Source organism: Heptranchias perlo, chromosome 5 (genome assembly GCF_035084215.1).
Source record: "Heptranchias perlo isolate sHepPer1 chromosome 5, sHepPer1.hap1, whole genome shotgun sequence".
In the NCBI taxonomy this organism is placed as follows: Eukaryota; Metazoa; Chordata; class Chondrichthyes; order Hexanchiformes; family Hexanchidae; genus Heptranchias; species Heptranchias perlo.
Genome location: NC_090329.1, coordinates 40841313 through 40865582, shown reverse-complemented (window position 1 = coordinate 40865582; position 24270 = coordinate 40841313). Strand labels below are relative to the sequence as shown.

Here is a 24270-nt window from a genome sequence, read left to right as displayed (position 1 = left end):
TGGTTGAGAGTGGTAAAGGGCTGGGGTAGGGATTTGAGGGGGCAAAGTACCCAAGAGTGGAGAAATGAAAGGAGGCATGATTGCGTAGTAGGAAGGTGAGGAGTCAGGAGAGAAGGGCCCAAGAGAGGTAAAGAGAAGAGAAAGAAAAAGATAGGTAAAAGTAATGGGCTGTGGTCTGGAGCAGCAGCCAAAATGCACATGCGATTGAACACTGAAACTCAGCTATCCTAAATCTTTGCCATGCTTATGTAACCTATGTCCTGGTTGTAAACGGAGAATAGGGAGGGGTCCAAAGTTGAAGTCGGAGGTCCTGTATGTGGCATGAAGTTGACTTGTAGATAGGGTAGAGTCAGCTTGGAGCACCAACGAACTGATGTCCAGGTTCGTAAACAGGTGTGGAGGGCGAGTGAGTCTGGGAAATGTTTGAGGGGCAGAGTATCAGTGGACGCACTACTAGAGGTATTTCCGTAGAAAATGGGAGAGTCAAGGAGGTGTGGAGAATTAACTATGAGTCAACATAGGTTGATCCATGGGTCCAGTGGAGATGAGTAGCGTCCTCAGTGATTAGTAGTGCACATCAACCGATCCAGTACAGCAGTGGAGGGGTGAATGGAGTCAGCGACAATGGGAAGCAGGCAAAAAACGACAGAGCAAAGGCCATTCAGCAGCAGTGGAGCTGGATGGGAACCAGCAGGAACAGATTAGAGCAGCTCAGCAGTGAAAAATTCCTGGTAGAGGAGCAGAAAACTGAGGACGCAGTAGCAGGCAAGATACGAGAATCAAGACCACCTAGTTTATCTCAGTCAGGCTGTGAAAAGGTGTTCGAAAGACAAAAAGTGATTAAACAACTTCAAGGTGGAAGTGAACTCAATGGGATGTGAATGGGTGAAATGGGCAATAAATTCTGAAGTTGCAAAGCTGATGTTTAGACCAGAAGGCTGTAGAGTGCCCAGGAGGAACATAAGGTATTGTTGCTGAAGTCTGTTTTGATTTTGGTTGGAGAGATATAGGAAGCTCAGATTGAAAAGTTGGAGTGAGAACAGGAGGCAGAGTTGCGGTGGTGAGGCACCATGAGGTTAGCATTGTAGTTGTTGACAGAAGATTAGCGAAGAACCCAGTATGAATTTGACTTCACTCATAGAGGCCAGCATTTTCTTCTCTTCCTCCTGGGCTCTGTAGCCACATGTCACACCTGACCTAGGAGTGAGTATATCTTGCATATAGTTGCAACATTCATCGCATCAATCCATAGTACTATCACTTTTCACATCACATGTACTTCTTTCTTCCCCCACCCCTAATATATCTGTTGCATATGCCAGCTTGGAATGTAAACTACAGTAGAACAATATTACAATTCATCATACTTGCATTTTTCAAATATAATGTACACTGTACATGATACCTTTACTGTTCTAGAAGCTGTTGACTTGTACTATTAAGTGAGGTATAAAAATATGCATTTCAATATTGAAAATATTAGTCCGTGATATTAATTAGGACCAAAGCCAAGAAATTATTTTCATCGGTATTGGAACAATTCATTACAGCCTTTAGCAGAACACTATTCCGAATCCTCACTTGAAGGATTACTTTCACTAGATTCAGGATCTGTTTGTGTGCATCAGGTAATATTTATATAATTTCAGGTTTTCTGATTTACTTGACGTCAGAGAGTACAGATTCCCAAATAGTAGCCACCCAATCACACTTGAGCTCCAGTGCACCACTTCATATTGCTCGCTGTAGTGAAGGAATGTGGGCCTCAGATATCAAGATTTCCTGCAGAAAGTCCTGCCAGTAGTCGTGGTCCATTTCGGTACCAATGACATAGGTTAAAAAAAGGGATGAGATCCTGCAAGGTGAATTTAAGGAGTTAGGAGATAAATAAAAAGCAGGACTTCAAAGGTAGTGATCTCAGAATTACTACCAGTGCTAGTGAGTATAGGAACAGGAGAATAGACCGGATGAATGCGTGGCTACAGGGATGGTGTAGGAGGGAGGGATTTAGATTCCTGGGACATTGGGACCGCTTCTGGGGAAGGTGGGACCTGTACAAGCGGGACGGGTTACACCCGAGCAGAACCGGGACCGATGTCCTCGCTAGTGCTGTTGGGGAAGGTTTAAACTAGAGTGGCAGGAGGATGGGAACCTGAGAGGGGAGTCAGAAGGGAGTCAAGTTGAGAGCAGCAAGAGAGGGGAAGACCCAGGGGAAATTTACAATACAAATAGTACAAACAGTTGTTCAAGAACAAGTGAAAGGGAAAAGCGTAGAGCAGCAGAAAGAAAGTGTACTTCAGACACGACAGATAAAGTAAAAACTAGAAGGCGTAAGGCGATTAACCCAGCATCAAAGCTGAAGGTCAGGCTAGGGTGTGTGGCCCAACTAAGAGTTCTGTATACAAATGCACGGAGTATAAGGAATAAATTAAATGAACGACAGGTTGAAATTCAAATTGGAGGGTATGACATGATAGCTATTACAGAGACATGGCTGCAGGATGGTCAGGATTGGGAACTGAATATACCGGGTTATAAGATCTACAGGAGAGATAGGGAAAATGGAAGAGGGGGAGGAGTAGCCTTAATGATTAGAGATGAAATCACTTCAATGATAAAGGAGGATATAACGAGAGATAAGCAGCCAACAGAGACCTTATGGGTTGAATTGAGAAATAGGAAAGGATCTAAGACTATAGTGGGAATTGTGTATAGGACCCCTGGCAGCAGCTCTGAAGTGCTAGATTGTATAAATGCAGAGATTAGACAAGCGTATAAGAAAGGCATAGTGGTCTTAATGAGGGACTTTAACCTTCACATCGATTGGGAAAAGCAGACCAGCAACTGTCAGAAAGGTAGTGAATTTCTCGAGTGTGCTCGGGATAGTTTTCTAAAGCAGTATGTCCTGGAGGCAACAAGGGGGCAAGCCATACTAGATTTAGTTAACGGCTTAACTGTATTCGAACATCTATCCAATAGCGATCATAACATGATTGAGTTCAATGTCGTGTTTGAAAGGGAAAAAAGTGAGTCAGCTGCTAAGATTCTAGACTTGGGTAAGGCCGACTTCAATGGGATAAGACAGAGACTGTCCACAGTAAACTGGGCAAATCTGTTAATGGGTAAAACGACTGATGATCAGTGGGAAATGTTTAAAGAAACATTTAACGTGATACAGAATCGGTTTATACCCCTGAGGGGCAAGAACTCTACTTGCCAAAAAAAAAGCAATGGACAACTAAAGAGATAAGGGACAGTATAAGACATAAGGAAAGGGCATACAAAAAGGCAAAAAATGGCACAGATCCTGGCGAATGGGAAAGATACAAAGATCAACAAAGGGTCACAAAAGAGATAGTAAGAGCTACAAAAAGAGAGTATGAAAAGAAACTTGCAAGGGATATCAAAACCAATACAAAGAACTTTTATAGTTACATTAGGAAAAAGAGGGTTGTCAGGAGCAGTGTTGGCCCCTTAAAAACTGAAAGTGGGGATATTGTCATTGACAATGGGGAAATGGCGGACATGTTGAACGATTACTTTGTGTCAGTATTTACAGTAGAAAAAGAGGATAGCATGCTGGAAATCCCAAGAAAACTAATATTGAATCGGGGACAGGGACTCGATAAAATTAATATAAGTAAAACAACAGTAATGAAGAAAATAATAGCACTAAAGAGTGACAAATCCCCAGGACCAGATGGTTTCCATCCCAGGGTTTTAAAGGAAGTAGGTGAGCACATTGCAGATGCCCTAACTATAATCTTTCAAAGTTCTCTAGATTCAGGAACTGTCCCTCTGGATTGGAAAATTGCACATGTCACTCCGCTTTTTAAGAAAGGAGAGAGAGGGAAACCAGGGAATTAGAGACCAGTTAGCCTGTTGTGGGGAAAGTGCTGGAGTCTATAATTAAGGATAGGGTGACTGAACACCTCGAGAATTTTCAGTTAATCAGAGAGAGCCAGCATGGATTTGTGAAAGGTAGGTCATGCCTGACAAACCTGATTGAATTTTTTGAAGAGGTGACTAAAGTAGTGGACAGGGGAATGTCAATGGATGTTATTTATATATTCCAGAAGGCATTTGAGAAGATCCCACATAAGAGACTGTTAGCTAAGATAGAAGCCCACGGAATAGAGGAAAAGTACGGACTTGGTTAGGAAGTTGGCTGAGCGAAAGGTGACAGAGAGTAGGAATAATGGGTAGGTACTCACATTGGCAGGATGTGACTAGTGGAGTCCCGCAGGGATGTGTCTTGGGGCCTCAATTATTCACAATATTAATTAACGACTTAGATGAAGGCATAGAAAGTCTCATATCTAAGTTTGCCGTTGACACAAAGATTGGTGGCATTGTAAGCAGTGTAAATGAAAACATAAAATTACAAAGGGATATTGATAGATTAGGTGAGTGGGCAAAACTGTGGCAAATGGAATTCAATGCAGACAAATGTGAGGTCATCCACTTTGGATCAAGAAAGGATAGAACAGGGTACTTTCTAAATGGTAAAAAGTTAAAAACAGTGGATATCCAAAGGGACCGAGGAGTTTAGGTACATAGATCATTGAAGTGTCATGAACAGGTGCAGAAAATAATCAAGAAGGCTAATGGAATGCTGGCCTTTATATCTAGAGGACTGGAGTACAAGGGGGCAGAAGTTATGCTGCAGCTATAGAAAACCCTGGTTAGACCACACCTGGAGTACTGTGAGCAGTTCTGGGCACCGCACCTTCGGAAGGACATATTGGCTATGGAGGGAGTGCAGTGTAGGTTTACTGGAATGATACCCGGACTTCAAGGGTTAAGTTACGAGGAGAGATTACACAAATTGGGGTTGTATTCTCTGGAGCTTCGAAGGTTAAGGGGTAATCTGATCGAAGTTTATAAGATATTAAGGGAACAGATAGGGTGGATAGAGAGAAACTATTTCTGCTGGTTGGGGATTCTCGGAGTTAGGGGGCACAGTCTAAAAATTAGAGCCAGACCTTTCAGGAGCGAGATTAGGAAACACATCTACACACAAAGGGTGGTAGAAGTTTGGAACTCTCTTCCGCAAACGGCAATTGATACTAGCTCAATTGCTAAATTTAAATCTGAGATAGATAGCTTTTTGGCAACCAAAGGTATTAAGGGATATGGGCCAAAGGCGGGTATATGGAGTTAGATCACAGATCAGCCATGATCTTATCAAATGGCGGAGCAGGCACGTCAGTGATAGTGGAAGATTCAATTTGAGGCCAGATTGATTGTTGGGCAAGGTTTTAGTTAATTTTACTGGGTCTGTAGAACTAGGGTTGAATTTGAGTTAGCATGGCAACAATATGGAGCCTTTGGATGAGTTTAATAAGATACTGAGATTGGTGTAATACAGCTTGCATAATGTGGAGAAGCTATATAACATCTGTCACTGGGGAAAGTGCTAGAATCCATTATTAAGGAAGTAGTAGCAGGACATTTGGAGATTCATAATACAATCAAGGAGAGTCAACATGGTTTTATGAAGGGGAAATCGTGTCTGACAATTTTATTAGTTCTTTGAGGAAGTAACGGGCAGGGTGCATAAAGGGGAACCAATGGATGCAGTATATTTGGATTTCCAAAAGGCATTCGATAAGGTGCCACATAAAAGATTACTGCATAAGATAAGAGCTCTTGGTGTTGGGGGTAATATACTGGCATGGATAGAGGATTGGCTAACTAACAGGAAACGAAGAGTCAGGATAAAAGCGTCATTTTCAAAATGGCAATCTGTAACTACTGGGGTGCCACAGGGCTCAGTGCTGGGGCCTCAACTATTTACAATATATATCAATGACTTGGATGAAGGAACAGAGTGTCTTGTGGCCACATTTGCTGATGATGCAAAGATAGGTGGAAAAGCAAGTTGCGATGAGGACACAAAGTGTCTGCAAAGGGATATTGACAGGTTAAGCGAATGGGCAAAAATTTGGCAGATGGAATATAATGTGGGAAAATGTGAAGTCATCAACTTTGGGAGGAAAAGTAAAAAATCAAAATATTATTTGAATGGAGAAATACTACAGAATGCTGTGGTACAGAGGGATCTGGGTGTCCTCGTACATGAAACACAAAAAGTCAACGTACAGGTACAGCAGGTAATCCGGAAGGCAAACGGAATGTTGGCCTTTATTTCTAGGCGGATGGAGTATAAAAGCATGGAAGTCATGCTGCAACTGTACAGGGTGCTGGTAAGACCACACCTAGAATACTGCGTACAGTTCTTGTGCCCTTATTTAAGGAAGGACATAACTTGCATTGGAGGCAGTTCAGAGAAGGTTCATTTGGTTGATTCGGGGTATGGAAGGGTTGTCTTATGAGGAAAGATTGAACAGGTTGGGTCTATACTCATTGGAGTTTAGAATAATGAGAGGAGATCTTATTGAAACATACAAGATTCTGAGGGGACTCGATAGGGTAGATGCTGAGAGGATGTTACCCCTCATGGGGGACTCTAAAACTAGGGGGCATCGTCTTAGAATAAGGGGTCATCCGTTTAAGACGGAAATGAAGAGGAATTTCTTCTCCCAGAGGGTTGTGAATCTTTGGAATTCTTTACCCCAAAAAGCTGTGGAGGCTGAGTCATTGAATACATTCAAGGCTGAGTTAGACAAATTTTTGATCAGCAGGGGAGTCAAAGGATATGGGGAAAAGGCAGGAAAGTGGAGTTGAGATAAAAATCAGATCAGCCATGATCTCATTGAATGGCGGAGCAGGCTCGAGGGGCCGAATGGCCTACTCCTGCTCCTATCTCTTATGGTCTTTTGGTGAAGATTGAGAAAGAAATGTTCAACATTACATCCTTAAAACTACTCTTTGACAAATCTTTGAAAATGTTGGGAATCGAGATGGTGGTGAAGTATTACACTGTGTAGCCTGTCAAATGGTTTTGTCTGGTACTATTTTTGGTTATGGGATGGATGTAAGAGAGAACAAGTAGCAATAGAGAAAGGAAATGAGCAGTGAAAGCATTTAAATAATGTTTCCTGACTAAAATAAAAAAACTACCCAACCCGAGACACAGGATATGTCATTTCCTGGATTACTGACCTATTAGTTAAATTTATTGATGGTTTCACAGCTCTTGTCTCTAAATCATAAGGGCCAGGTTAAAAATCTTTGACTATTAGCAATGAATTTTGAGAGTTGAGTATATTTGCAAATTGTGTGTAATTAAGCACTATTGCTTTACTCCCAGAGGCTTTCAGAGCCATTATTATCGGAAACCTGATTGGAGAGATTTTAAATAGGGAGTTGCGTGAAAGATGGGCACAAATTTGGGAGGTGACAACGCTTTCAAGAACTTTGAAGAGGAAAAGGAAATTGGAGATGGGTGGTAGTTTGCAGTGACTGGTTGAGGCTGTGTTTTTTGAGTATGGGGTTGAGGGCAGCAGTTTTTGATTCAGAGGGGGACAGTACCTCCAGGAGAAAGAATCATTTCCAATGTCAGCTAGCATGGGGCCAGGGAGAGAAGTTGGGTGGTGATCAGCTTCGTAGGAATGGGATCAAGGGAGCAGAAAATGTGTCTCATGAATGAGATCAACTTGGTAAGAGCATATGGGGAGATAGGAGAGAAGTGGATCCATGGCTAAGGGACGGCAGAGCCAGGGGGAAGGTGGACAAAGGGAACGAGGCGAAGCAGCAGAGGCAACTGAAAAGATGGTCTCAGTCTTAGTGAAACAGAAGTTCATGAGCTCTTTTTTGGAGACGAGGTTGGAGGGGACAGAGGAGAGGGGTTTAAGGAGACTACTTGTCGTGGAGAAAAGAAGCCGAAGTTATCTTTGCTCTCCAGGTTGATTGGAGTCGTGAGCGCTTTTGACACAGTAGAGTGAGGCCTGAACGCACTTGAATTGGTCCAGCTAGATCTGGTGATGGATGACTAAACCAGTTGTGCATCAGTGAGGCTCGAGCCTGCACCTCTTGGATTTTAGGGAGCAAATATAGGGCCCATACCAGGGGAGAAAATAAAGGTTTTACTGGAGACACAGGGGTCAAGAATGGAATTGAGGTTGAGTAAATCAACAGTTGCAGACAAATCATGGCAAATGGAAGGCCAACGTTGGGTGTTTGAAAGTGTAGTTGTAAATGACTTGGAGAGTTTTGTTCCCCTAAGAATGGGTGCAGAAGCAAATGTGGTTGTAAGGGGGAAGTGGGTGGAGGAATATGTTCAGTATCAAAGTTGTTTTGGACTCGAGTGGAGGATCAGACAGACCTGGCATATCACTCGTAACTTTTTTTTTATTGCTTTGGTTTCTTCAGTTTCTCTTTGTCCATTAATGGTCATTGTTAAACCATGCTTTGGTAAAATGGAGATATAATGCTTTTAAACATTTCACTTGCACTGCAAGTTTTGTTGCTTATCTGCTTAAATATGTTGTTGAACAGGTGGTTCTGGTTCAGCACATTAGTGTACCAATATGTCAATTATAATACATTTCAGGCATATGATCCCTCACAGAATTAGATATAAATCATCATTTCTTCATTGTTGCTGGGTCAATTTGCTGGAATTCCTTACTTAACAGCTTGGGAGTGCCATCATCACAGACAGCACCGCCTCATGGCAACTAGGGATGGATAATAAATGTGGCCTTGCTATCATTGCCCACATTCCCAAAACAATTTTTAAAAAAAGTTCATGGTGTTAGCTGGACTGCAAAATGAGTGCCTTAGAGAGAGAGAGAGAGAGAGAGAGAGAGGGAGAACACCACAAGAACAGGAGTAAGCTATTGAGCCCTTCGAGCCTGTTCTGCCAATCAGTTAGATTGTGGGTGATCTGTACCTCGTTCATTTACCTGCCTTTTTGACCCATATCCCCTGTTACTTTTACCTAAATTCTATCAATTTCAGTCTTGAAAATTTCAATTGACCCAGCATCCACAGCTTTTTGGAGGAGAGAGTTCTCGATTTCCACTACCCTTTGTGTGATAAAGTGTTTCCTGATTTCGTTCCTAAATGGCCTTGCTCTAACATTAAGATTATGCCCTCTTGTTCTGGATTCCCCCACCAGAGGAAATAGCTTCTCTGTATCTATCCTATCGAACCCTTTGATTGTTTGAAACACAGAGCTGAAATTAAGTATTTGTCGATCTAAGCCACGTTTGTGTACCTCCCAGTAGAGTGCCATTGGCAGAGGCATGAGAAGAAGAATGTAAAATCTTTCCTTTATAGTACAAACTGTAAAGTCAGTGCAGGAAAATATTATAATTTCAAAACATAACATTATTTTGCAATACAATCAAACAAAACATGACAATTACAGCTTATAAATCCTATAAAGATATATTTATTCTATTTATGCGTGTTATTGTAGCTGAAACTGTTAGTTGAATTCTGTACAACTTTATTATTCCCAGGTTGCTGGTGTGGTAATTGCTAATATCTATGAATGTAGACTTCCAAATTATTCTCTGATGGATGCATACAGCGTTATTTGTTGACGTTTTTACCTGCTTTCGTAAAATGATACTTCACTTTTTATGCTAAATACATGGGGCCCAAAATTCCAGGGCCATTAGGGCACTTTTAAGTTGGGTGGAGCGAGGAGCTGAATTTGGGGAGGGACATGATTTCACCAGGTCTCCATCCATTTTTCCCCAGAATAAAAAATTCTGATGGCAGTGCATTGTATGTCCCATGCCGATGTCGGAAGAGGAGGTCGAATGGTGGGATGACATCACCTACCAGTAATCTTGCTATTTCTAATTCCTTCGGCTCACACACCAAGTATGCCTGCATGACTCAGGAGTACTCGCCAGCCAGGGTGACATCCTAGCGAAATTAGGGCCCACGAAGCCACTTTACTACCAAAAAATGATCACTGAGCAATGGATTGCCATTAGGACAGTGGCTACCACAAAATAGATCTTTAGAAAAAGAAAACTTGTATTTTCAAGCAGAATGACCCATCCTTCTTGAATTCAAATTCCTGCCCCCCCCCCCCAATGTAACGAACACACCTAGGGACTGCTGTACATGGTGTGGGTGGTCCCTTTGCTTAGGTTCAAGGCTGAAGCAGACAAGTTCTCACTGCTGCACTTCTGGCAGTACCTCCTAGGAGTTTCAGGCTCATGGTGCTTTATAAAGATATTGCTGGCACAACATACCAGAATATTATATTATCCATTTTTACTGTCATGTATGTTATTAGTTTTGTGCTTCAGCGGACAATGGATAGTTACTTTATTAAGGATTAGTACCCAACTGCATGCCAATAAACAATGCAAATTCAGATTCTTGGCATTCTAAAATCCACAGTTTGAAATATATCTTAGCAAACCTGTTTTATGCTAGTGCAACCTAAATATATGGATATTCATGCAGTTATTGTAAACTTTTTTTTCTGCATTTCTTTCAAATATTTCTGTTAATCATGATTCTGGTACCTCCCAGTAATTCCTACTTCAGGCAAGAACCCTGGGAATCCAGTTAACTTCCTGTCCTCAGTCTCTTAAATTTGAGCATCGACGACATCCTCCCCCTCAAAGTATATTTTAGTTTAAAGGAATCTTGTTGCTCAGCATTATTTGAGCTGAAGAAGCCTGGCTGTAACAATACTTAAGCTGTGATTTTTCTTTTGAGAGCCAAAGTTGAGATGTATACTGTTCAGACTAGAACAGTGGTGTCCTGTGTATCGTAATAGAACAAGTTCTGTCTGAGAATTGAATTCTTTGCTGAATAACACTGTCATGTAGAAAACTTTGGTTTATACTTGGAAAATTAGAAATAACAGTTCTTATTTAACTTTCTACCAGAGTGCCAATTTAGAAAAAAAAAGAACATTTGCTGGGGTAGAGTTTCCATTAGATAGCACTTTTTTTTCAGTGCAATCCGGCCAGATCAGCGAGGAATTTCGATGTACACTGGGCGTAAATTACATTCAGCGTAATTCGCGTTTCTACCATCTTTTGCCCGGGTTCAAAAATCATCATGTTGAAGCCGGCACCGCCCGCAAAACTGGCCTCGCCCCCGAATGCAATAATGAGGATGGCGAGTTTCCGCCAATTTGAGTCTGCCTGTTGCCATTCGATGAGGATCTTCAAATTAAGCTAGTTTTCTTGGGTGCACAGGCACTACTATGCACATTTTAAACACTTTTAAATATTAAAAAGTATTTAACTTACTAAGAAACTGACTAGTACACACCAATGAAAGTAGTAAATGGTTCAGTATAGGTTTTTTTTAAGTCATTTTATGTAATTTAAAATCCGGTTACTCACAGGTGGATGACTAGACACTCTTATTAAAAATGCTTATTTTTTTGTGATAAACCCATTTTCAGCTGTATTAATAAAACTGCATCAGGTTACCACTTTCAAATACATCAAAGAATATTTTTTATGGCAAAAAAAAATGAACCATTACACTCTTAAGCTGCTGGATTGCACTGATTCACAGAAGATTTTATGTTTGTGATTATGGGTAATGCATTTTAGCAGAAACTCAATGAAACCCAGCCAGCACATTTTTCGGACTCAATTTGCGCCCAATCGCCGATTGCGCCAAAAGCGGAAACTCTACCCTGCTGTTTTTAAAATCTCCAAACTTAGTGCAACTGAATTTGATCAGTTGGTGAGCATGGTAGTGCAGCATGGTGGAGCCCAATACACCATTCCAGAAAGTTCTGAGATATCTCTGGGGATGTGGCAAGTATCCTTATGGGGAAAATTAGTGGGAGTGTCAACGCTACCGGATTGAGTGCATTTTAAAAAAAAAACTTAATTTTCTCTATCTTCTGGAGATGATGGTAACTCATGATACGATACTGTTGTACAAGCACCAATAGCTCTGCTGTATCTCAGCCAAAAGACTATTCTTCATATGTGAGTATTAATGGTCAATGTCATCTCCAGTTCTCAGCTAACATCTACAAGTGCACACTTGCCAACAGTGGCCACTGTATAACAGTTAGGAGTAGGAACACTAGCTGATTTGATTTGATTTTTTTATTTCCACCTCATCCCAACTGTGGGGCACTGAGCACTGTTGTAACCTCCTTACTGCCTGTCTGGCTGAGATCAGCTAACTCAGGACAGACCAGACATTAACTTGGCATGATCTGGGTCTGTACGGCTCAGTACCACTCTAGGCAGCACCTTTTTCTAACTGAACCCTCGGAAATATTTCCACTTTGTTTGACATTCTAGAGTTTCCAAACACACTTTCATATTGTGGTTATGAACAACATGTCAAACTACTCATTCCTATGAACACCTAAAACTGGGGACACTACTATCTGTTAATATATTATGGCTGTGTGTTTGGCTGCAATTTTTTCCAGTTCTTCCACCACTCCGCCTTTTCCCCCCCATCTCTCCTGAAGGCAGTAATCGATTGGGATGCAAGTTCCCACAGGTATCATGGTAACATTGTAGGCATAGCACAGGAGGCAGCCATTCAGCCCATCATGCCTGTGCCGGCTCTTTGGAAGAGCTATCCAATTGGTCCCATTCCCCCGCTTTTCCACATCGCCCTGTAAAGGTGTCGACAGTCATCCTGGGCATCCAAGGCAATGTGTCAGATGGCTCTTTGACCGCATGGAGCAGCTTAGCCAAGCCTAATCCTGTTTACACACAGACAATTGTAACAGGAATGGGAATTCTACCTGTGCCCTGACATTTATGGCTCAGTGCCATGTGATTGAGTTGTTAGAAAAACATTGAAATGATCCTATCTAATATTATGTGAAATATGACTGCTTGTGCACTGTATTAACTGGCATCTAAGCAACTCACATTTGCTGCTTTTTAACCTTTAACCATTTGTTGTCTTCCCTAAAATGAAACCTCAACATTCCTAAGACAGTTCTGAGGTTTCATGATTTACCAAGCTAAAAGTTTAGTAATTTACTATTCCTGCCAACCTCTTCTGACTTGGTAAAAAATCTGATATGCTGTCTCTTAATCAGTGTAATTTAAGATGGTCGGCAGCTAATTATAACTAAAGCACAATTGTGGGGCAAGACCAAATATTGAAAAAATTGAAGGATGTGATATATATTTGCTAAGTTTTGATTTTGTTTTAAATGACAAATTTAATTTATCCATCACACAGGATAGCACAATATAGTCCGACAGAAAGTAAGCAGTTTTATAATTAGATCTGGTATCTGCCTTTATTTCAAAGTGCAAGGCACTGCTTGGAAACAGTGCAAAAAAAAATTCACCGGAAGCAGAAATTTGGAAGACCACAGAGTAACTTTGCGTGTGTATTATAAAAGTAAGGAGGCAGGGAATGAGTTCATTGCTGCAATCTGGTTAAGGGTTTCTGACCATTTTAATTAACTTTTATAGTTTGATATCATCTGAGGGCATTGATTAGATGGCAATTTAATATCTGATCGATGTTATTCTCTATATGTACGGTGTTTTGGGTCAAAGAGCATCATTTTTTGAACCAGGTCCAATGGAATCTTCTGATGAGCTCCCACAAATCCCAAAGCAGTGTGTATTTTTATAATGGTATCTAGCTTGCTTTTTACACTGAAAAACTTTTTCTCTTGTAACTTACAAATAAATCAAAACTTAGCAAGTATCAGCATTTGGTGTTGCACTACACTAGGCTTTTAGTTGTATTCAGTTAGTTGTCTTCATTTAGAGATCTTATTAGCTTCGTTGATACATTTTGTGTTTTTAATGCTGTTATAATATTTTCTTCATTGTATGCTGTAGAAGCATACAGCAGATGTAATTTTACTGCCCTCTGTGTGTGAGCATGCACTTCGAGATATTTTAGACATAACATAGTAATTCATGAAGTCTCCAGTAATGTGCAGTTTTATGCAGCAAGATTTGGGAATTGTGTTTCAGAGAAATCTACTGCATTGCCGAAGATGTCACCTTTCAGAATAAATGCTTAAACTGCGGTGCTGCCTACTCGTTCCAGTGGATGTAAAAGATCCATGGCGGTATTTGAAGGAAACCAGGAGTTCTCCCAATGGCCAACATTCCTCTCGACCAACACCAGCAAAAAGAGATCAGCTCATTATTCAACTTATTTGCTATTTGTATGATCTTGTGTGCAAATTGGCAGCTGCATTTGTCTAGATAATGATTTCAAACACTTCATAAAATAATTCTTTGCCTATGATGTGCTTTAGGATCTTCTGAGGTCATAACGCACCATATAAATGCAAGTTCTTTCTATTAGTGGAAATTGGCGGTCCTGGTGATGGTTTGAGAGCAGATCAAGATGCATATTTATCATAGGACAGATAGTAAAACGTGATTGCCTCTACAGTTTTTGTGTTAGTGTACAGAGTGGAAAATAGCTCTGTGGTTGTCATTTATCTTACAATTCTTTATTTCTGCAATTTCTAATGAAACCAGTATAACCTGACCATCTTCTGGATAGCTGTCCCAACAATTTATTATAGTGTGAACTTGTATTAAAAGAACACCTGAAGTCAATTCCAAAAGTAACTATAGATCGGTTTCATGGTAATAAGATTTATTTTTAATGTTTTTATGGTAAAGTATGTTGTACAAGCTGAATTCTTGTGGTCAGAATTTATTCTCCTAAGGAATGTATCTATAAACTCATTTGCAACTTTGTTAATTATGAGTCATCGTGTCTCTCCTCAAAATTTTGTGTTGCATGCTTATCGATAGAGTATCCTGTAAGCCCCTGTTGAATTTAGCTGTTCCTAATGGAACCAGAATAATTACTTATAAAATAGTTTGTCTACATAACTGCCCATGCTTAGTTGTCGGGTAAGAATCTCTAGTAACTGGGAGAAATGATTTGTTTCCTCATGTGTATTGTCCTACAATAAAACGTCAAGATTTACAGACATCTTGGGATGGAAAATACAACTATATGTAATACTGAAATGATTATAAACAATTTAAAAATACATATATTTCTATGAAACTTGATTTCAGCTTTAGTAAATGTCCAAACTTATCAAAGATCCAAATAGAATCATCTATAGTAAGCACCAAAAATACAGTACTGCACATTGTTGTAAGGTTAATGAGAAGTTGAAAAGCATGCTCTTTGTGATACAAAATGATGCCCATCACATTGAATTGGGTATAACTCTGTACTGTCTTATAGTTAGTTGCCTGCTGCCTGAAAAGAGTTTCATCAAAATCAAATAACGTAACCAGTGCATTTTTAAATTTCAATGACAATTTTCTTTTCTCCCCTCCTCTCCTGAATGCTCGGGTAAGTTTCACTGGGCACCAGTCACTCTCTAGTACAGGGGTGTCCAAGACATGGCCGTGCAGGCTTAAGCAGCTTTGGACTTAAGCTCTTTAAAGTTCCCAGGCACAGAGGATAAAGCTGCTCTCTGGTTGAATTTGATTAACCAAGGCGCAGCCTTTAACAGTCCTCCATGCCCAATAATTTTTAAGAATTAAAATTTCCAAGTTTTCAGGCTTTGGGGAAAAAGGGGGAGAGAAGGAAAGAAAGGAGAGTGAGGGTGGGGTCAAGAGCATATTTCTCTCCCTTTGTGTCTCATTCTCTCTTACACACCCCGCCCCCTTTTGTCCCCCCCTCCCCCTTCCATACCCCTCCTGGGGGGGTTGGGGGCTGAGGCCAATTGCCTTTTCTCTATCATCAGCTACCTCAGCACAGACTGGGGATCAAACCTGGAAACTTCATGGTCTGTAATGTTTTGCAGCTAACTGGATAAACTCACTCAAGTATTAGAACATAATCAAGACTGATTTAGATATTGCTGTGAACATGCTGCAAGTCTACAATTTTACCCGATCTTTGAAAGTGCATCTGATAAAGGTTCAAACTTCACAAAGATAAATTGGTTGACATTTTGATCCATGAATTTCACGAATGTAATGATCTCTCATCCCTTCTTGCTGTTCCCACCCACCCTTTCCCACAGGCAATCACTTTATGAACTGGCATATGCAGACATAAAAAACGTAATCATGTCAGAATTTTTTACGCAATAGCTTGTTGCTTTATATATTCTGTTACTAGTGTGCTTTGTATTATTAATAGTGCATGGTTTGAAATGAAATGGTGTTACGGTAACGTGCAAGAATTTGAGTAAAATGAGCATCACAAAACTTCACTGTTCTTCAGAAAGGGAAGACCAAATTTGAGGATTGGTATATCTGATTATGGGGCAAATTCAGTGATGCTATGTTCCAAGTGAGGTGCTCAAAAAGTTATAGATTGGAGACTGGTGTGGAGATCAGCACACAATGATTTGCCCCATATCCCTTGTGGATTTTTTGGTCTGCACCAGCTTCATTCTTCTGTCGGGTGGGGCCATCACCGGGAGTCTAACCTTGCTGAATTTACCCGTATGGGTCAAGCAGTTGAAATTTACTATTTTGTTTTTCCATTCTTTTCAAATGGTTATTTCCCTTCTAATGTTTTTTTTTTACTTGTCCATATTGCAGGAGTAACAAAGCTTGACTTTCTTTTTTCAGGATGGTCTTAATGCCCTGGTCCAGGATTTGGACTTCCCTGCTCTAAGGAAGAACAAAAACATTGAAAATTTCCTAAACAGATGTAAGTTTAAAATCTTTTGCATCTCTTAGTGACTAAGCTTTATCTCTATTCATCGTATGTTATTGTAAATGCAGTGCTGTCTAATTCAGTTAGCGGGGTGGGGGGGAGGAAAGAGAAGTATCAATGTTTTTAAAAAGCAATTGACAGTTGAACTGTCCAATAGATACATTGTATTTATAAGTATGAGGTGGACAGTGGCAGTGATTCAGAGTAAAGTGCTTTTGAGGAACATTGTGGCACTGTGGAGCAAGGGACTACCCAGGGGAGTGAGAGGCACATAGACTACAAGAATAGGATTCTGGTAGTAATGGGACATAACAACTAGATTAACTCCTGCTCCTATTTCTTATGTTCTTGATATAGGAACAGGAGTAGGCCATACGGCCCCTTGGGCCTGCTCCGCCATTCACGAACATCATGGCTGATCTTCAACGTCAACTCCACTTTCCTGCCCAATCCCCTTTTCCCTTGAATCCCCTAGAGTCCAAAAATCTATCTATCTCCGCTTTGAATATATTCAATGACTCAGCATCCCAGCCCTTTGGAGTAGAGAATTCCAAAGATTCACAACCCTCTGAGTGAAGAAATTCCTCCTCATCTCAGTCTTAAATGGCCAATCCCTTATCCTGCAACTATGTCCCCAGGTTCTAGACTCTTCAGCCAGGGGAAACAATCTCTCAGCATCTACCCTGTCAAGCGCTCTCAGAATTTTATGTTTCGATGAGATGACCTCTCATTCCACTAAACTCCAGAGAGTATAGGCCCATTCTACTCAATCTCTCCTCATAGGACAACCCTCTCATCCCAGGAATCTATCTAGTGAACCTTTGTTGCACTGCCTCCCAAGTCAAGTATATCCTTCCTTAGATAAGGAGACCAAAACTATACACAGTACTCCAGGTGAGGTCTCACCAAAGCCCTGTACAATTGTAGTAAGACTTCCTTACTCTTGTATGTCAACCCCCTTGCAATAAAGGCTAACGTACCATTTGTCCTCCTAATTGCTTGTTGTATCTGCATGCTAACTTTCTGTGTTTCTTGTACAAGAACACCAACATTTGATAGTTTCTCATCATTTAAAAAATAATCTGTTTTTCTGTTCTTCCTACCAAAGTGAATAACCTCACATTTCCCCACATTATACTCCATCTGCCACCTCCTTGCCTACTCACTTAACCTGTCTATATCCCTTTGCAGTCTCTTTGTGTCCTCCTCACAGCTTACTTTCCCACCTAGCTTTGTATTGTCAGCAAACTTGAATATATCTAAGTCCCTTCATCCATGTCATTTAATATAGATTGTAAATAGCTGAGGCCCAAGCACCAATCCTTGCGCCACTGCACTAGTTACAGCCTGCTAACCTGAAAATGACCCATTTATCCCTACTCTTCGTTTTCTGACCGTTAACCAATCCTTTATTCATGCTAACACATTACCGCCAACCCCACGAGCCCTTATGATGTGTAACAGCCTTTTCTGTGGCATCTTATCAAATGCCTTTTGAAAATCCAAATATACTACATCCACCAGTTCCCCTTCATCTCCCCTGCTATCTGCATCCTCAAAAAACTCTAATAAATTTGTCAAACACGATTTTCGATCCATAAAACCATGTTGACTCTGCCTAATCATATTATGATTTTCTAAGTGCCCTGTTACCACTTCCTTAATGATGGATTCCAGCATTTTCCCAACAACTGATGTCAGGCTATCTGGTCTGCAGTCCCCTGTTTTTTTATTCATGCTCATTTTCTTTCTTTCTCTCTCTCTCTCTCTCTCTCTCCTTTCTCGTATAGCGGGGTTACATTTGCTACCTTCCAATCCGCTGGGACTGTTAGAAAATGTAGGGAATTTTGGAAGATCATAACCAATGCATCCACAATCTCTGCAGCTACCTCTTTTAGAATCCTTAGATGTAGGCCATAAGGTCCAGGGGATTTATTAGCTTTTAGTCCCATTAGTTTCTCCAGTACTTTTCCTCTACTAATATTAATTATTTTAAGTTCCCCACTATCTTTTGCCCCTTGGTTCCCTACTATTTCTGGTATGCTTTTTGTGTCTTCTACTGTGAAGACAGGTACAAAATATTTGTTCAACGTCTTTGCCATTTCCTTATTCCCCATTATAACTTCTCCTGTCTCAGCCTCTAAGGGACCTTCCTTTCCCGTCCTTTTTACATACTTGTAGAAGCCCTTACAATCCATTTTTATATTTCTTGCTAGTTTACTTTCATATTCTATTTTCTCCCTTATCAATTTTTTTGGCCATCCTTTGCTGATCTCTAAAACTCTTCCAATCCTCAGGCTTACTGCTCTTCTTGGCAACATTATAAGCCTCTTCTTTTAATCTAATACTGTCCTTAACTTCTTTATGTTGTCATGGATGAATCACAATTTTTCCTGTGGAGTTTTTATTCCTCAATGGAATGTATATTCATTGAGAATATTGAAATATTTCTTTAAATGCTTGCCATTGCTTATCTACCGTCATACCTTTTAATCTAATTTCACGGTCTACTTTTGCCAACTTGCCCCTCATACCTATGTAATTGGCTTTATTTAAGTTAAGACTCTAGTTTCTGACTTAAGCATGTCACTCTCAAACTCCATGTGAAATTCATCATATTATGATCACTGTTCCCCAGGGGATCCTTTAGTGTGAGATTACTAATGTACTATGTAATGAGACAGGGTTAAATATCTAAAATAGCCTGTTCCCTGGTTGGTTCCATGATGTATTGTTCTTGGAAACTGTCTCAAATGCATTCCATGAACTCGTCCTCCAGACTACCTTTACCAATTTGATTTGTCCAGTCTATATGAAGATTAAAGCACCCCACGATTATTCCGTTACCTTTGTTGCAAGCTCCTATTATTTCTTGATTAATGCACTGTCCAACGGTATAGCTACTATTAGGGAGCCTATAAACTACTCCCACCAGAGTTTTCTGCCCCTTGTTATTTCTTATTTCTTATTTCCACCCATACTGATTCTACTTCCTGATCTTCCGAGCCAAGATTCTTTTTCACCACTGTCCTTATGTCATCTTTTATTATCAGGGTTACACCCCCTCCTTTTCCACTCTGCCTTTTTGGAACGTCGGGTACCCTGCAATATTTAGTTCCCAACCATGCAACCATATCTCTGTAATGGCTATTAGATCAAACCCATTTATCTCTTATTTGTGCAACTAATTTGTCTCTTTTATTACGAATGCTTCATGCATTCAGGTGAAGAGCCTTTAATTTTAACTTTTTACCATTTTTCCCTGCTTTGACCTTATTTGTTGATGCACTATTACCGTTAAACTCTTTGTGCCTTTCCTGCCACACTGCTTATCTTTACCCAAATCGCTACACTGCTCTATTGCCTTGACTTTTCACATTAAATTTCTAAATTTCCCCTCACCTGACCCCCCCCCACCCCCCACCACCTTTTTAGTTTAAAACCCTATCTACAGCCCTAATTATTCGATTCACCAGGACAATGGTCCCAGCCCAGTTTAGGTGGAGCCCGACCCAATGGAACAGCTCCCTCTTTCCCCATGTCTGGTGCCAGATTCTAGAATCGGGAATACATGGCCTTTTCTGCAGTAGTGACTAGGAGACCCAAATAGAATGTTGTCTCCTTGGGGCTAGGGTAAAGAATGCTACAGAATGGGTGGTAAACCTTCTGGAAAGGGAAGGAGAGCAGCCAAAAGTCATGATCCATATTGGAACCAGTGACGTAGATATAAGTATTTTTGAGGACTTATGGAGGGAGTTTAACAAGTTGGGCACTAGACTGAGAAACAGTATTTTAAGGGTCATCTCTCAATTGCTTTCTGTGTCACCATGTTGCCCCAAATAGTTAACTGTTCTTAAATAGGCAGTGTGTTAAGGTTTTGCATTTTGTAAGATCACCTGCAGATTTAAAACCATCTTTAATTGTGTTTTTTTTTCCCCAGATGAGAAAGTAATGGGGAAGGTTCGAGAAATGCAAATGAAAGCAGAGGACTATGAGGTTGTAAAAGTGATAGGACGAGGAGCATTCGGTGAAGTTCAGCTGGTAAGGAATCTGCAGTTCCTAAGAGCAAATACATTTTTTTTCAGTATAAGCATCAGGGCAACAATCCTACATTTGAGATTTTGTGCAATCTTCTTGGATATATGAGAATGTACCAAATTATTCACTAACTTTTCAAAAAAAAACTAGAAAATGAGGTTTTTGTTGGATTTTTAGTACTCTTAAATCCATGGCCATTTATGTTCTAAAATGGTTTAGATACTCCTGACATGTTAAGTCCCAAGATATTTCTTGTTTTTTGAAGATTTGGAAATGGGTTGTTGGACCCATTCACTTTGTTATCTTTTGAAGTCTGCATTCAGTTTTCGATTCCTGTGTCCTTTCCATATCTTGATATGCAAAAATAACAAGATGCGTATTGCTTTTTGTCATGATGATTCAGACCAGAATTAATGAGGAAGTGGTTGCATGAAGCTACAAATTAAGAAGAGTCTATTTAGTGACAATTGTGTGAAAAATTCATGATCTTTCGTGAGCTGTAGATGGATTTGATCTTAATCTCCAATTTACAGCATATTTGCCTGCCTTCATATACTTGTCTCATTCATTGGAACAAGCCTTGACTGCTTAATGCTTTCTCTCAAAGCTTTTCTGAGATTCATACTGCTGACATTGTTGTATTTTAGTGAAATGGTAAAGTAACATTTTACCATGCTGCACAGAAGGTGACAGTGTAATTTAGGATTGACTTGTAATCTGTAATTGAATGTTTACTTTTCTTTATTGAATCATTAGGCATACCTATTCTGTTGCCAAACATTATGGGGGTTAAATTGAATAACCCCCGAAAATGGGCGCGGGGATCTCTGTACCCGATTAACTTGTGCCCGTTCATTGCACTGCAGGCAACACGTTAAATTTGTGCTGCCTGCTGTTCTAAATGATTGCTGCGTGCAGCCAGCGCTACCTGCACTGTTCATTGGCTACACACATCAGCAGAGGGCCCGATATCGGAAGTGGCTAGTGCTACTTAAAGGTAGCCTGCACCTCTTAAAGGGGAGGTGCACTCTGGCTGATGGAATCAGTGTCAGGAAGTGGATTGGTTTGGAAGACATTTTGTGAAGATTGCTCAACCTGCGAGAGAGCGTGCATCAAGGTTCTCTGATAATGCACTGGAGACCTTGGTGCAAGAGGAGGGACATTCGCAGAGGGGTAGGAGGCCTTCCAGACATATGCTCAGGCAGAAGTAGCAGAGGAGGTAAATGCCTGGAGCATAGCTCCAAGAACATGCAGTGCAGGAAGAAGTTCAATGATCTGACACAAGTTGTCACATTGAGTGAGTTCAATCTTCAAATGGCATATCCCACCAACTGCACCATTAGCCTTATCCACTGCTCAATTCACTACGCCCCCATCACCCATGTACCAACAATCTCTCTCAATCAGTACTTAACCCTTCAATTCATATGCTTTACCTCACCCTCACACACTGTTGCAAGCCTCACACCCACAACTCTCAGCTGACGCACTCATTGGCAGCTATTCAACCATGATAGCCACAAGACCCAAACATCTTGCAGGACACTCATTGATACACTTCCCTCTTTCTTGCAGGAGAAGGTGGCGCATAACAGGAGGCAGTACCGAGCACTTGGAGGAGGACAAGCTCAGAGACTGACAGTGCGCGTGGGAAGGCTAGGATAGAGGAGGGATCTGCACGTGGTTAGACACTGGGCACATGTGCGCAGGAGCCAGGGCAGGGCGAAAGGATACCGCAGGTGCCAACTCGCCGGAGAGGACTTCGATGGGCCGGGCTACAGAAGAAGGCTGATGGGTGTACACAGCCAAATGTTTGGTGCACCATGTCAAGGAGCATGGAGGAGTCCAGCTCCAACTTGGCACAGGGCTTTGCGCAGAGCTTGGAGCTCATTCTTTCCAACATGGAACAGGTGATCACCTCCATCAGCAGACCTGTGGAACCCATCGTGATGCAGCATCTGTTGACTGATGTCAGAGCTTCCATCAAAGGTCTGAATGCTGCTATCATGGCTCTAGCTACCACTGTTGAAAGGGGCTTCCAGGGCACCGCAGCAGTCTAACAATCTGTTCTCCAAAGATCACCAGAATTGCTGAGGCATCGCCCTGGAGAGCGGCAATTGCTTCATGGAAGAGGAACCTGCTGTCTTCTCTCAGGATAACAGTATTCCTGCTCCCACCCCTGCCACTCCATCAGTGCCCTTGCTATTAACTGACAGACAGCCGGCCCAGACTGCTGCAGCCCAGGCCAAGATGGTGCATACTGAATCCGGGCCCTATAGGCCCAGAGCTGCTCGAGGTCATCTTCCGAGGTTATCTGCGGTCTCCTCAGTTGAAGATGAGCAGCCTTCCACCTCCCTTGCTCCAGGCACTGGGGAAGCACCTCTTAGGAGCACGAACGACAGGCACTAAGGTAATGCACAAGAGTGAATGTCTCATTTTGTATGCATTATTTAAGGAGTGAATTTATAAATGTGGATTTGAATTTGTATTTGGTGGTGGTTTTTATTTCTGCGGTGAGCTGAGGGAGGAACCAATGTGTAATCATAAAGAGGACGATATGATGGTCAGCGAGAGAGGAAAGCTGAGGAGTGTGGGACTATTGGTGAATGGGGAGGTGTAGTTAAGGTTACTGTTATCACTCATTAGCAATCTGATTTACGTAGAGCCTTGGCAGAAAGGGCCTGTCTACATTGTAGCCTCCATTCCTCTTCCTCCTCTTCCTCCTCTTCCTCTTCCAGCTTTTGCTCCTGTTCCTCAGTTTCTCATCTGAGGTGGTGGCCAGGTTGTGCAGCATGTATCATACAACGACAGACCTTGATACCTGCTGAGCTGAGTACTGCACGGTTCCTCCAGAGCAGTCCAGGCAGCGGAAGCTTTGCTTGAGGACGCTGATGGTGTGCTCTATGATGTTCCTTGTGGCAGCATGGCTCTCATTGTAGGCCTGATGTGCACGTGTACATGGGTTCCTAACTGGAGTCGTGAGCCACGTCACGAGGGGATAACCCTTGACGCCCAGTAGCCTGCCTTTGACTTGCCATGCTGGTGCAAATACAGTTGGAACAGAGAACTGCTGCAGAATGAAGGAATCATGACCGCTGCCAGGATAGCGGGCATTCACCTGCGTGATGCGCTGCCTGTGGTTGCACACCAGCTGCACATTGAGGGAGTGGAATCCCTTTCTGTTGATGAATATGTCCAAGTGCAGATGAGGAGTATGCAAGGCAATGTGTGTGCAGTCAATGACACCCTGGACCATGGGGAAGCCTGCAATCCGTGCAAAATGATGGAAGGTGTCGTCGACAGTGCTATCAAGCGGCACTTACTCACCAATAACCTGCTCACCGATGCTCACTTTGGGTTCCGCCAGGACCACTCGGCGCCAGACCTCATTACAGCCTTGGTCCAAACATGGACAAAAGAGCTGAATTCCAGAGGTGAGGTGAGAGTGACTGCCCTTGACATCAAGGAGCCCTAGTAAAATTGAAGTCAATGGGACTCCAGTGGCTGGAGTCATACCTTGCACAAAGGAAGATGGTAGTGGTTGTTGGAGGCCAATCATGTCAGCCCTAGGGCATTGCTGCAGGAGTTCCTCAGGACAGTGTGCTAGGCCCAACCATCTTCAGCTGCTTCATCAATGACCTTCCCTCCGTCATAAGGTCAGAAATGGGATGTTCGCTGATGATTGCACAGTGTTCAGTTCCATTCGCAACCCCTCAAATAATG

The 24270-nt window shown here is 41.6% G+C and overlaps 1 protein-coding gene across 4 annotated transcripts in view; it reads left to right on the top strand.

Moving 5' to 3' along the window:
- rock2a (rho-associated, coiled-coil containing protein kinase 2a) overlaps positions 1-24270 on the top strand; it is a 203307-nt gene that overhangs the window by 60261 nt on the left and 118776 nt on the right. For all 4 annotated transcript variants that reach the window (XM_067984276.1, XM_067984274.1, XM_067984272.1 and 1 more), the window contains exons 2-3: positions 16422-16503; positions 20450-20550. In XM_067984276.1, coding sequence (XP_067840377.1) covers positions 16422-16503; positions 20450-20550 — 183 coding nt within the window. The remainder of the gene's footprint in view (positions 1-16421; positions 16504-20449; positions 20551-24270) is intronic.